At 40.9% G+C, this 14,484-nt stretch overlaps 1 protein-coding gene and 1 long non-coding RNA gene across 2 annotated transcripts in view; one reads left to right on the top strand and one right to left on the bottom strand.

Annotated features, from left to right (window-relative positions):
• LOC136366265 (uncharacterized) overlaps positions 1–14,484 on the top strand; it is a 302,489-nt gene that overhangs the window by 106,390 nt on the left and 181,615 nt on the right. The gene's annotated exons all lie outside the window — the stretch shown is intronic.
• Positions 12,556–14,484, bottom strand: part of LOC136366158 (chemokine-like protein TAFA-4) — a 41,537-nt gene continuing 39,608 nt past the window's right edge. The window contains exon 4 of the mRNA XM_066327067.1: positions 12,556–12,707. Within this exon, the coding sequence (XP_066183164.1) occupies positions 12,556–12,707 (152 nt within the window). The remainder of the gene's footprint in view (positions 12,708–14,484) is intronic.

The following is a 14,484-nucleotide window of genomic DNA, read 5'->3' as shown; positions in this document are numbered from 1 at the left end:
ACAATGCAAGTTCTGCTGTGCCACACATGCTGCAGCCTCAGAGGTTACAGCTTGCCAGCAGCGCAGGAAAGGAAACCCTCCCAGGGGTTTCCACAGTGGCTTGTGGTGAGCTCTAACACCACAGACAACTGAGAGGGCTCCAGTGAGCCACCAGCCTCCCACACCTCTCAGGATGGCTGTGCTCTGCAGGGATGGCAGCTGGCTGCAGCCACAGAGCAGCTGGCAAACCTTTAGCCCTTTACAGGAAACCATTCTGCAGCACCTGTCCGTAAGATGCTCTTATGAAGAGTTTCCTCAGCTGCACAATACTGTAAATGCTCCTGAGGAACAAATTGTGCTGTTTTGAAAGGATAAATGACTCTCATCTAATTCTGTCCATGCAGGAGCAGTGCAGGAGGCTTTAATGATATGTCTCCATTGCCTTTTGAATGTGTGTTTATGCACAGTTTGGATAGAAGGAGTGGAAGGAAAAGGAGAACAGAAATGAGGAAAATTTAGATCTACATCTCGGGTTGAATGAGCATAGCAGCAGCTTTCACCACGCAGCCAAGTTTTCCACTGCCTGTAAAGCCTCACAGTAGCTGCACACAGTCAATATTTGACAGACAAGTTGGCAAAGCTCTTACATCTCACATTACCTGCTTGCTACACAGCAGACTGAGCTGTGGGTGGTTGGGCTGCAGGAATGCACACTAGGGAAACACCACAGTCTGGCTTCTCCCTTGGACCTGTGCCCTGGGGACAGGATGGGGACAGCCCTGGCCTCTGAGCTCCCACTGTCACAAGCAATAAAGCAGAGAGGGACAGAATTGCTTTCCAGCATCGATGGAGAACCTTTGGGCTCAGTCATTCATGCAGGATTTCTATGGATAAAGGTGCATGCCAGGATATCCACTGCATTTACAGACCTACCTGCATTTGTTCAACCCCCTTGGTGCTGTTTGTGTGCCCCAGCCTGCAGCTGGACCTCAAACACAGTCTCCATGGCAGGACTCTGGTTAGGAGCAGCACCAAATCCAGCATTCCTCCCTCCCAGCTTCCTGCTTGGCCACTCCCTGAAATCAGCTGAGAGCCAAACCCCACAGGTGCAGAAAGGATATTTTGAACTTGACAAATATTAAAAAAAAAAAAAAACTTAAAGGACTGACTTTGTCATTTGTCAAATATTGATTTGTCCTAGATCTGAGGACACAAGGAATCACACTCTAGAACATAATGTGCAGTGGGAATAAGCATTAAGAAAGGAAATAATTTATAATTTCACAGGCTATTTATTAATATATATATGAATAGCAGCTATGTATATATATATACATGCTTGATAAGTAGCTATATATATAACTACTTATCAAGCAGGGTAGGCTCTTACCAAACTTATCAAACACAATTACTCATCAAACTTACTTAACTTACTTATCAAACACAATTGGTAGCCTCAATAATGTCATTCCTACATTAAAAACACCTCTAAAATCTCCAAAGCAATCCTTGAATTGAGCCTCCCTTAAGGAAAAAAAATATATTGCTGGAGAATACAGAAAACATTTCTGCCTCTTTCAGCTTGTCTGACAGAATATAATTCTGCACACCTATGGATCAGCAGATCAATGATCCAGGAACATAACTCTGTTGAAATATTCTTGATGTGGTGAGCATTAATGGCTCAGAATAGGCCTATGGGGTCTCACCCATCAGTGCACCTGCAGCAATTCAGAAAACTGTAGCATCTCTGAAAGTGCCATCAGCCCATTAAACCACAGGCCTACAAAAGCACCTCTAAAGGAGCAAAATCTGATTTGATTTGGCAGATTCAAATAGCCTCATCAGAACTATTAACTAAAACATCTTCAGAGGTGCTTATGGGAGCTTTAGATCATGTTGAAAACCCCACACCATTTGCATGCCCTGAATCCAAATGGATAATCCAAGATTCCGTTCATGAATTCGTGTCAACACAACACAGAAAAACCTCCCCACATACCTCCAGCCACCCTTCCCCATCCATCAGGGGCTTTCCCAAAGAAAGGATGTCCAGAAGGGACAGGATTTGTGCCATCACTGCTCAAGGGTACAAGGGGGAAAAGACACAACATTTCGAGCTATACCAAATCCATATTTTAAAGGTTTCTCTGCAAAAATACTTAGAGATATTTGGAAAAAGCCTCTCTAAAATAGAAACTAAAATATTGATACATTAATCATAAATAAACATGTACCACAAATGCAGCTCTGGAAGAAGAGTCCTGAAAGGTATTATAAACAGCTCAAAAATTTTTTCTTGCATGAGCTCCAGCACTCCAGATCTGTTTGGTGTTAGGCTTAATTCTCAATCATGTGAAAAAAAATGTTTTGCCTAAAGAATGCAAATATCCCTGTGCTTCATAAAAGAAAGTTCCTTTTTTGACATGATTACCCTAATCTAATTAAAAACTATGCTTGTCACATCATGGAAAATTAACTGTCTTCACACAGGGCAAATGCTATCATTTCAAGAGGTCACAAAAATTACTTAAACAAGAAAACAAAATTAATTCGTGATCTAAGCACCAAATTCTTTACAGACCTAATTAAAGAGCAAAAAATCAGCATCCTGAAGTGACTCTGAGATGCCTCTCCACTTGCAGAATAGAAATCTGTGTTTAAGGGAACAACTCAACACATTTGGGAAAGAATGGAAAACACAAAATGAATAATATAAAAGATGAGAGACAGGATTTTATGCAAATGCAATATGCATATCAATACACCCCAAGACTAGAACAGTGAGTGCATTATTATTGTGGGAGCTGGGGGATTGGCTTTGTTGTCATTCAATGCCAAAAATCAATGCTCAGTATCCTTTTCATAACACTGTTACAATTCATAAATTATTAACAGGAGTCTTCTGTAAAAAGTTCCTGTTTACAAGGTTACTCTGTAAGTTAAAATGTTTGTTTGCCCTCAGATCTCTACTGTAAAGCATCTGGGGGTAGATTTACATGATGAAGTTGATAGATTTTTATTTTGACAGTACATCTGTCATTCTGGCTTCCCATGTCAAGAGGTCAGGTGTGCACTTGGTGTTATCAGGTGGCTCATTAGTGTCCTCTGGGATGTGCTACCTTGTCTGCTTTGCTTTAAGTGACAAAAAGCCCACGTTCTTTCTAGCCCTTGCTGCAGAAATTCAAATCCCTTCTGCAACTGTTTGTGTTTTCTCCCTGTCAGAAGATTGGACTCTTAGCACATGAGCAGAGGGAATGTCTCTGGACACGGTGTGGGGGGAAAGCTCAATCCTTTCACACAGCCCCCATCCATCTGAGGGTGCAGAGTATCCCCATGGCCCCTTCTTCACAAGGCCTGGAATACATATTTAGACTCGACACAGCCACATCACTTCTTGCACCATCCCTGTGTAAAAAATTCACAATACCCAGAGCCAAGGAGCCCTGAGCTCACTGCCAACCATGGGCAGACACTCGTGCTCTGCAGAGGCAGTGCCTGGTCCTCAGGCTCTGAAAGCCATGGGCTGCTGTGGAATGAAGCCGTTTTCTCCATTACTTTCCAAAGGCCCTGTAAAAGTCGTTGAAAGCAGCAGCACATTCCTCTGCTCTTCCTGCAATATTCCTCACGGGTTTGCTAATGCCTCCTGCTGACTGCAGGCACATCTTCAAAAGGCAGATCGAGAACATCATTGTGCATTCATGTGGGCCCGTGTGAACTCATCAGCTCCAGGAGTTCCACAGGAATCCGAGTGACAGCAGAGTTTAGTCCTGTGAATAGCAGGGCTGCTTTACAAAGCGCCGATTTTATTTGTTGGGTGTTAGAGTAATGCATTTTACATTGATTTTAGCACTGTAGTAGATTACTTTGTGAGCTACTTAATTTCAAGGGTAAGCAAACAGCTGACAATTTTGCTTGCAAATCACTTGTTCTAGTGAATTTTAAGCAATGGGCATATTTGTCGAGAAACGTGGCAAAGAAAAAATGATCATGAGTCTGTAAACTGGAAAACACCCAGTGCACCAGCTTGGGTGGATCTGTATAGTGCTGTACAGCAGACAAATAGATTCTGTAGCTGATTTTGTTGTCCTTTAGGCTGTTTTCCCACTGCTGTAATGTTCACCTCTTTCTCACGGCAGCTCAAGGATGGCATCGTAGATGTTCCTTTAAGGTGCATCAAAATTATTTTGCAATTTATTATGGCTGTCTAAGGCCTCAGCTACATGAAGGCCACAGGTTAACAGTCCTTGAAATGTCTTGAATAATGCTTTGTAGCAATAACATGACGTATCTTGAGGTAAAGTTGTGTTACCCATGTCTCATTGTGACGACTCTGGCTCACTCAGAGCATTTGTGGGGTTGGAGGAACTTTGCCCTCACGGATTTCTTTTCATGTCTGAGCCAACCATTCCCTCTGCTCAGAAGACCCAGTAAGAAGTTCCCTGACTGGAAGGCATTTCTGTTAAAAATCTCTCTGATTATTCAATAATTAAAAAAAATATATAGTACATCCACCCACAACCTTGAACTCAAGAACAGAAATCAGGATTCTACAGCCAAGAGCCAGAATGGAATCCCAAACCTTCACCCAGTGAGAACACTAAAGAGCAGAAGGGATGCTGAATTACTACAGTTTATATAATTTTGTGTAAATTCCTGTACCAACCCATGCAATGTCATGGCAGCATGGATGGTGATTAAATGAAACACAACTCCAGTGAGCAAACAAAATGTTTGTGTTCCTATTTCTCTGCTGGAGGACATCAACACCTAAATACGTAACATGTAAGGGGTCAATTCTGCAAAATTTCATTTGCAAAGATAAAAACCTTTTATATCCCAAATTTAAGAAGTCACTGCTAGTGCTGGATGTCCCTAAATAACCCCTATGAGGCATATGATGGTTATGGCTGAGACAGACAACCGAGAGAGTTAAGACAGCTTTAAAAGCTGCAACCTTCACAGCAGCTTGAGGTACCTCACTTTATATCCACAAGGATATATGGCACCTGCATTTCAGCTAAAGCCCAGGGTCCTGATAAAATCACTGTTTAACCACCATGCTCTTAGATACCTTCCAAAATGGAAACTTAAATTGGCTAGAAGAGATTTATAAATCTCTGAGCTTCAGTCCTAGAAAAGTGTACAAAGACTGAAGGTGCAAGAGTTTTCTTCTCTGTTATGGAATGGGACAGGAGAATGAAAACAGAGCTGATTTTCCACTTAAGTCTCCCTCATGTCTGCACCTTTTACAAGTCATTACATCTCAAAGAACCAGAAATATATATTCATTTCCAGGACCCATCTTGGGCTGGTAAAATGCAACAGTGGCTTTTCACAGGCTTGGAGCCTCCACATCCAGAGCAGCCTGTAGTGATTTTTCTGGCTGTCACTGACTATGGTTTTGCATAAATTATTGTAATAAATATGATACCAATAAAACATACTACCAAAACTGCCCTTCTTTTGAGTGCTGATTTTATGTATTAATGGGAATGTCACACTCACACACAGGGGCAGGCCAGATTGGCCCCTGAAGGTTTTTACTCAATTTCTCCTGGTGGGTGATTTGTCCTCACAACCATAATAAAGCTGTGGTACTTTATAAAATGCAAAAGGTCTCCTGAAGGTTGGTACACGCTGTTATTCCAACCCCCATTTGAGAAATTTCATCCAAATTTCACAGTTTTACCTGAAAAATCAGGTAACTGAGACACATTCAACAGTAGAGTTCTAGACTCTAAAGTACAAGCTGTTAACTCTGCCCAGGCATTTTTGTTAATCTTTTTAGGTAACTTTAACAGCAAAAGACATAAAGGGAATTATATGGAGATAGTCTGTATATTCATCAAGGCAAAGTCATGATGTGAGAAAAAAACTCCAAGTTTTATGTTTTATCATTGTTTAGTTAATCCTGCTCTTGCAAATGGGATTCTGGTTTCTCAACTAAGCTCTAAGGTAACTGAAGTGAAAAACAGTATATACTTCTCTTTTCAGGTGTAGGATTCCCATTTCCAGGCAGTGAGAATCCCTTAACCTTCAAAAAACCACCCTCCTGAACATAACCAATATATTCCAAGTTCCAAGGTGAGCAGATCCATTGCGAGTTTGTCCAGAATTCTTACCCCAATGCATTGCTGAGAGACACTGTGCTGCAACAAGCAGTCCTTTAAATGACATTATTACAGTTTAGAGGTACTAATTTATCCCAAATGTTTGTTACAGGATCTTCTCTATCTCAATAGTACAGAAGCATCTATTGTTATGACAGAAGTCTTAACTGTTCTCTTACCTCAGGGCCTTTTCAGTCTGCAAGCAAATTGTGAGTCTTCAAAGCCATTTTCTATTGTTGTAGGTTTGTTATAAACTAACCCTTGAGAAAATTTACAGCAAGTGTAAAAAATTTATCCACTCTCTTTAGATCCAAATTTGAACAAAAATCCTTGAAGATAACAGACTTAGAGGTAAAGGGAAAATGAAAAAAAAAATCTATCATGAATTTAACAGAGTTGTAGGATGCAAGGGAAACCTTGAAGGAGTTATTATGATAATTTAATTTCTAGATAAATAAAATGCCATATATCTAGTTTAGTCTATATATCCAAGCATTTATTTTGATACCACAGATATTTCCTTATCCAACTGGAGAAGGCAAGCACGGTGGTAAGGAATGGCTGAGGAGTGAGCAGTGGCAATTCCTGATCAAAGTAAGACAGGATGGAACTCCTCAGCAGTCAGCCCTGGCAGGGCTCAACCCTCCTGGGTGGCAGCAATGGCAGATGCCAAACAAAGCACATCATTCTGGCAATCTGTGCTCAAAAACATTCACCAAATCTGCAAGGAGGGCTGCAAAGACAGGCACAGGGGAGAAAAAAGGACGTGAAGAACCCAGTTATTTTATGCCTACTGAAATGTCTCCTGGATGAAAGGGAGGCATCAGGGTCATCCTGACGAGGGACAAAAAGAACACAGCTAAGAAATAAGATATAGGAATAGTCAGGATATGAATCAGTTCAGCTTGGATATTCATAAATCATCAGAGAGGTGTCTGCAATAATAATAGTTTGAAATTGCATGGCAGGACATTGCCACTTCCAGAGCACGAGGATTATTCTCTGCACCAGGACAGGAGAGTGTCTGTCCAAACAAAACCCTGGGTGTGATGACCCAGGGTTCAGCCCCACAGTGGGAGCAGACTGGGGTTGCAAAGAGATGGTGAGGATTGCTGCTTACCAAAATCACTCTTCTAGCACCAGTAGTCAAACATAAACTGTTCCTGAGAGAACACACCAAGGATCTGAGCACTGATCTCTTCCTCTAACAGAGCTGCTGGCACAGACTTTAATTCTGCTGTCTCTCAGCAGAAGGGCAGAGCTGGTGTCAGATGCCAGACAACAGCATTGGGAGCAGCAGCAATCCTCCAAAAAAAACAAAAAAAGAGTTAGGCTCACATCACAGCGTTTGTGCAATGGGTCAGAAAAGGCTGTAAATCGACCCAAGATCCTCTGGAACAAAGCTTCTTTAGGAATATAAATCTCTGTCATGGGCAAAGTCGTTCATTTGGGCCATATTTCATAATCCCATGCTACCAAATCTACATTGTGGTTCTCCCCTTCCTCAATGACAGCAAAAGCATCTCCCAGGAGGCTGTTTCAGGGCATGTGACATGCTGCACCTCTTTGGGGTAGGACTGAATTAGAAAGTTTTGGGTTTGTTCTCAATTCCACCACAGATCCAATGTATGACCACTGGAAAGTAACTTATTTTCTTTGGTTTTAGCTTCAAAAATAGACAGCTTTTCTCTAAAACTTTTTTTCCTCACCTAGAACATCTCAGCAATGGTTTTGACCAAACATTGCCATAAAGCACTTACCAAAATAAATGAATAATTCCAGTTACGGGTCAACACTGTACAAAGCAAATGAAAAGGATCTTCCCTGATGACACCATGAATATATGCAGAGAAACAATAGAAATAGTAAAGGTCTTTTTAAAATTTAATCAGAAAATCAAAACAATGGAAAAAATACTGGGAATGTAGAGCTCATTAGGACAAGCAGAGTCTATTAACTGTTCAGCTGTCCAAGCACAGAGCAGAAAATCTCTTGTTTGCTTATCACTGAGTACAATGACCATTAGGATCCCAGCTGCAATCAAATACATAATTGAAGGTGACCTAAACCAAAGAAGTCAAGACCAAGAAACACAGGGCCAGATCATTCCACCACTGACTCCGGTGGAATTAACTGGCTGAACGCTCCCACTCACTCCAGCAAATCAGAAGTTAATAATTTTGACCCTGAAGAGCTTCCCACTGTTGATGGGATCTTTCCCATATGCTAGAGAGCTTATGCAAATGACTTACATTGGTACAAGACATCTTTTTTTTTTTTTTTTTCACCTTTCTGTCTGTATAAAAATTGGATGTGCATTGTTACCCCAGTATTTACATAAAACATAACAATGACTTCTGTCTCTGGGTCACCAGCAGTTCATCTGCACCACTGCACATCAGTCTGCTGCAATGTCAGAGGGAACAGACTGGCTACAGTTTCACCTCTACCCTCTAATCTATTATGAAGACTGATGACAAAAAACTCTAACAGGCAAATAAGGAAAAGAGCATGAAATGCATCTACAATAATAGGGAACAATTATGTGTCTCAAAATGTAACCACTTGGAAATTCAGTCTGTCAAGGAACTGGACATTTAATTATTATAATCATTCTAAACAAGAACTAATTGAAACTGAAGATTCTCTTTTCTCTAGAATTTTCTTATGAATTTTAAGTATGTTACCTATTAGGATATAACCAAAGCTATGAAAATCCAAACAAATTACTCCCCTCCCAGTAAGCCTTCCTTATGCAGTACAAGCTTGCTCTCCTTTCTTTTGAGGCATCTCAATGAATATTTCTAGCTAATGGCTAAATTCTTTTCCATATCTAGATTCAAAGAGGCAAGGAATATGTATACTTTGCTATTCCCCTAGAGAATGGATTTATTTTAGGACAAGAAAAACTATGCCTGCTTTCAAATTTTATCTCTTCCTCATGCTTTCCTGCCATCACTTATGAATGTAAAGGTTAAACTACCTAGACTATCTAAGAAATAAATCTAATTGCACAGCTATAACCAAAGTTTGCCCTACAATAACTGCTACTAATTCTATAAGTTCCATCTTTTCAACTTCATACCACCTTGATAGGTACTAAATTACAGTTGAAAACACACTAAGACATAATTTACTAACACGGTCCCATCAGTTCACTGGGATCAGCTTGCTGTTTTTGTGTTGTACAGTATGCAAGGAACACCTCAGACAAATCCATAGAATCATATAGGTTGAAAAGACCTTAGAGGACCTCTGTACCTGTTCTAATGTCAGCATTTTCTTTCTATGATCTTCTAAATTACATTCATGACCGAAACTCATTTAAAACAATTTTACATATCTTTGTGTCATTAAGAAAGTCTTATCCTCGGTGCACCACAAGAAGCTCAGGTGTGCTCTTCCACAGTTTTCAGCCAGGTCTCAGATCCTTGAGAATCCAAGGTGCGTTTCAGGTAGAACCAAATCTCCTTGTGTTTCTTGTGAAAATATGATGTACCACTGAATAGCAAAATCCAGGTTCAGGAACTGCAGCCACAAAGGAGAAGTGCTGTCCTTTTTCCCAACTCCTTTGCAAGTTCAAAGGATTAAGTCAATAACCTCACACAAAAAAGGGGTCTCTGTGTAGCAGCCAAGGAACAGTTCCACGTGCCATAGTTCTGGGAGTGACCCTCAGCTTTAGCCTTTGCTACCGTGTCACCTAGAAAAGAGGAAAGAGTTACTTACACAGAATTGACCTGGAAAAGGGTGATATCAGGTGCGTTGTTACTGCAAAAGAACTGTGCACACAAACAGACAATGAATGAACCTGCCCCAGCCACACCTTTACACCACACAGAGAAGCAGAATCTCCATAGAAATGTTAATTACACTGATATTTCATACACGACGGGGATTTGCAGATAAAGAAATAGCAGTTCACCATCAAATTTGCCACCAACGTCTCCTGGAAATCTCCTATTTTACTTTGCTTCACGTCATTCCCACACCACTGCCTCCAGCACAAGTGCAGGATTTACATCCCAAAGGTGCTCATGCAAACTGCTGCCTATTCCCAGTGGTCCATCCTATCCAGGGAATCAGGTACCAGGCAGCACATGGGGGGAATAAACTGTTCTTAAGCAGAAATCTCCCCCAGACAGCAGCACTGCCCCAGGACCCTGGAGGGGCTGCAGGGATGTGTTCAAGCCTTAATGCACACACAGGGCACAAACCCAGCAGCTCTGGCTGCACAGTGAGAAGGTCCTGTTGGATTTCCCGTCCTGGAAATGGATGAGAACAGGCAGCTGGAAAGAGGAAAGCTTTGTCAGCTCTGCTCTGCAGCGTCTACATGTGTCACAAAACTAAACAGACACTCAGCATAGAGAAGTTTTTATTCCCTTCCCTGAGGGAACTGATGGAAGATGCAAATTTCTCAGCTTTGCACATTTTAACTGTCCCACTCAGACACTAACTATTCATCTAAATACTGAGTAGTGTCAGCAGTCTCCTGTACTTCAAATATTTTAGTTACGCTATTTTTACTTATTTTCATGGAATGAAAGTTAGAGGACTTAAAGTTGATTAAATGGTATTTCCTCTTTCAGTGTATAATTAACCTGTGGAAGCCACTGTCCCACGTAGCACTGATCCCAGGGTCTTAAAAAGCTTTAAAAATTGATTACAAATTTAAATGATAATGAGATCATCCCTGGTGCATAACACAGAAAAAAGTAAGTATGGAATGGATCTCAACTATGTTTTAGACGTAAGGCAACTATTAAATCGGAGAAAATCGTGGATGTATACACTTTCTGTAATTGTCCCAAAGGGTTTCGCTGAGTCTGATTTGAGCATCCCATTGCTGAGGCTCACAGGGTGCTGAACAGTTTGGGCTACTGGTATGACAATTCAAGTACTCCTCTTTGTGTAAAAATTTAATATAGCTAAAAAATTTTATTTATGATCTGAGACAAATCTTTGGTTCATTTTCAAAAAAAAAAGAGTTATGCCATACTTCCTTTTCCCTGGGACAAGAGAACTTGTCCTTCCAATCTGTTTTCCTTACAACTGTCCAGAGTTGAGAGGCAGCTGCATGAAGGAGGATATGACACCTCAGGCCTTCAGTTACCAATGCATAAAAGTGTTTGTTCTGCCCCTCACCCCTCGAGTATCTGTGAAGGCATCAAGGATAATTAACCCTCATTCCACGGCTAATTAACCAGACTCACTCTTCTCCAATAAGGTCTTCTGATATAAATTCATCTCTTTTCTAGTATGTCCAGAGATGAAGTTGTCTTGTACAATATCTAGAACTCCTAATTCACCAGTCTCACCCTGCAGTGTGAGGCTACAATGCTACTCCTTATCTACAAAGGAGTAGTTAAAAATCAGAACTGGGAAAAAACTGGAAGGCTGAGGGTAACCTTTATCTTGCAATAACTGAGCCCCAGTATCACATTGATTGTAGAGTCTTCAGGCCAATTTCCAGGTGTAGTGTCCACCACAGGAGGACAGCAGGACCCAGGCACTCTACAGAACACATCTTCGGCATTTGGTAAATAACACTGGCCATGGAATCATGAAAGGTTTGCTTGAAAAGGTTCTTGAAGGTCTTCTAGCTCCAACTCCTCTGTGCCACTGTGCAATGTCTACAGACCACCACAGCTGCCCAAAACATCCAATTTCCTCTCACCCATCCAGAAATTAGTGCAGCTTCCACTCCTCAGAACAGCCCTTACTGAACAACATTTGGTGACAGTATTGCTTATTAACTCAGGCTGTAACCTAATGAACAACATTCTTTCCCAGCTAGAGGAGGCTGTAAAGGGAAAAGCTGAGCATATGTCTCCCCTTGCTATTGCCTGCTAAAGACTCCTGGTTTATGATATTTAGGCACGCAGTTTGCTGTGACTTGTTGAACTTCAATGCACTCAACTCATTTTAAATTGCCAAGCAGACAGAGGATATATTTTCTCTCCTTTAATTAAGAAATAAGATGACATAGCAAAGGTTTGGTTTAAAAAAAAATAAAAATCAGGCCAGCTACAGGGTGGTCGGAATTAAAAAATTCTGAACCAACTTTTCCAGTGGTGTCAGTGGCACAGTGGCATCAGTGTAGGTTCCCAACAACTCCCAACCCAGAGTGGTACTTTCAAAAGGCTGTCCAGCACAGGAATCTAACTTTATGTGACACTGGTAAAGATTTTGGATCCCTGTACTCAGTCTGCAAATTGAAGAATTGGTTCTGGACATGATTATCCCTCTAGCACTGAGCACAACAAAATAATTTTTTTGGCTCACTGAAGACTGAATCAGGACCATTTTCAGTTTGACTGCAGGAGTGAAGGGGCAGTTCTGACCTAATATTCCATCTCTGAGAGCAACTACATTAATCACAGCTTTCCAGAACTTTGAGAAGGCCAAGACTGGTGCTCACACCAACATACACAATGCAGTAAGGGCAGTCAGCAGACTGGCACCTTTAAATATAGGTGATCTCTGTACTTGCCTTTGTGGTTTTGACTTTATTTCCACTGCTGCAAGACCAACCTGAATAGTCTGGTAGCACTTTACAGTCCTCTCCATCCAAACAAGGGTTCATGTGACACCACCACTTCTGCAGGACAATGGAAGCTGGAAAAAAAGAAGCAGGAAGGAGAAGAAATATCTTTTTTATCACTGTTGTTTGTTTGCAGGGAGGTTGTGTGTGACATGTTCAATTGGTTGATTTCAAAAGGTAGAGACAACAATTACTGGTTTAACAGTGAATTACATGGAGGGAAAAAAGTGGCTAAACACTCCACCAGCCCTCAGAAGGGTAAATGCCATATGCAAATGGTGAAGAGGCAAGCACCACCAGAGACTGACTCCAACATTTAAACTGACCTCTGGAAGTGCCTTTCCTTCTCTACTGACTACAAAAACAACTTGTCTCCTTCATTTGCATGCTTCAGCCAAGTACCTGCTGTAAGGGGGAATGAAGCTGAGGCTTCTTGTTTAACCATATATTCATATGGGAGACTGGACAGAGAAATGCCAGTTTCTTCTTCTTCACTGGGTGAGAAAATAGAATTGCACAGAGATGTAAACCCTGAGGTCTGTCAGCAAATACTGCTAGTAAGAGTGGGGAAACCTCTGGAAAGCACTAGAGTATCAACTAAAAATCTACTTGCAGTCACACTGCCACTTTTGCAATATGTTTTGGAAGGCCACAGTTATACACCTTAACTGGACAGATTTATTAATTTTCTACCCTTAAGCCAATTTCTATTAAGACCATACCTATTACTTTTAGAAATGTAGTCATGGCTTCATAAACCTGCTGTTAACAACAGCACAAACACCTGCATGCATTTCTCAGTTTTGCATTGTTCATGGCGTTCATCAAATCCCAGAAAATCATTATGAAATGTATCAGTACACAATCCTACATAATCGATATTGAATTTCAAAATAAAGTATGGCTTAAAATGCTGATTCAGCTAGTCATTATGCTACTGTGTGCACAAACTATTGAATCACATGTCTTAAAAGATAGCGCATTCAGAAGAGAGGAACAAAAATAATGGAGTTCACTTCTTGTAAAGCACTTTTTTTCCCCTTTTAATTTCAAGACATATTTGTTCTTCTGCAACCTTTAAATTAGGGTGTCAAGCAGGCAAGCTGACATCAGGATATTGGCGAAATGCTCATCCAATTACTTTTGTTTTGCACTTTTACTGAAAAGCATTATGAAAAAATTAACTTCTGGAACACTGCTTTGGCTTTTATAAACTAATCTTTCAGCCTTACAACATTACAAATAAATGTATGAACTTCCATCAGTCATTTGGGTGTCAGATCATTTGCTTTTATATGATTGATTGTGGACATCAGGTTCCACCCAAAACAGGTGGATCCCGACTGTGCTTCCTGGGAGGTGAGAAATAATTTCTGATAAGGTCAGTGAGGATGGAGTGAAAAACACCCAGAGAAGAGGGCAGCACCCAACAGGGCTCCTGGCACAGAGAAAACCAGACAAAACAAGGGGTGTGGGGTGGAAAGAGGCACCATGATCCTTCCTGGAGGAGAGGGAATGAGGAATGCCAACCCACAACTCTGCTGGGACAAGTAGAGCTGGGTAATCTGAGGTGGGAACACCAGGTACCAACCACAGCAGTGAGAATTGCTGCCCTAATGAAAATGATCACCACTGCTGCATAAGGTCTGAAGTTCAATGAAAATAAAAAAGCAGCTACAAGCAAATTGCTTTGCTTTCTTTTTTTTAATCTTTAAAATCTTCTTTTAAATCTCTCCTTATCTTTAAAATGTTCCATTTTCTTTATTGCTTTATTATGCTTTGGGTTTTTTTTTTTCTTTATTTGGTTTGGTTTTTGTTTGTTTGTTTTTTGTTTGTTTGTTTGGTGGTTTG

This window comes from Sylvia atricapilla, chromosome 11 (genome assembly GCF_009819655.1).
Source record: "Sylvia atricapilla isolate bSylAtr1 chromosome 11, bSylAtr1.pri, whole genome shotgun sequence".
Taxonomy (NCBI): Eukaryota; Metazoa; Chordata; class Aves; order Passeriformes; family Sylviidae; genus Sylvia; species Sylvia atricapilla.
The sequence above is the reverse complement of the archived record's forward strand: the minus strand, read 5'-3'. Positions and strand labels throughout refer to the sequence as shown.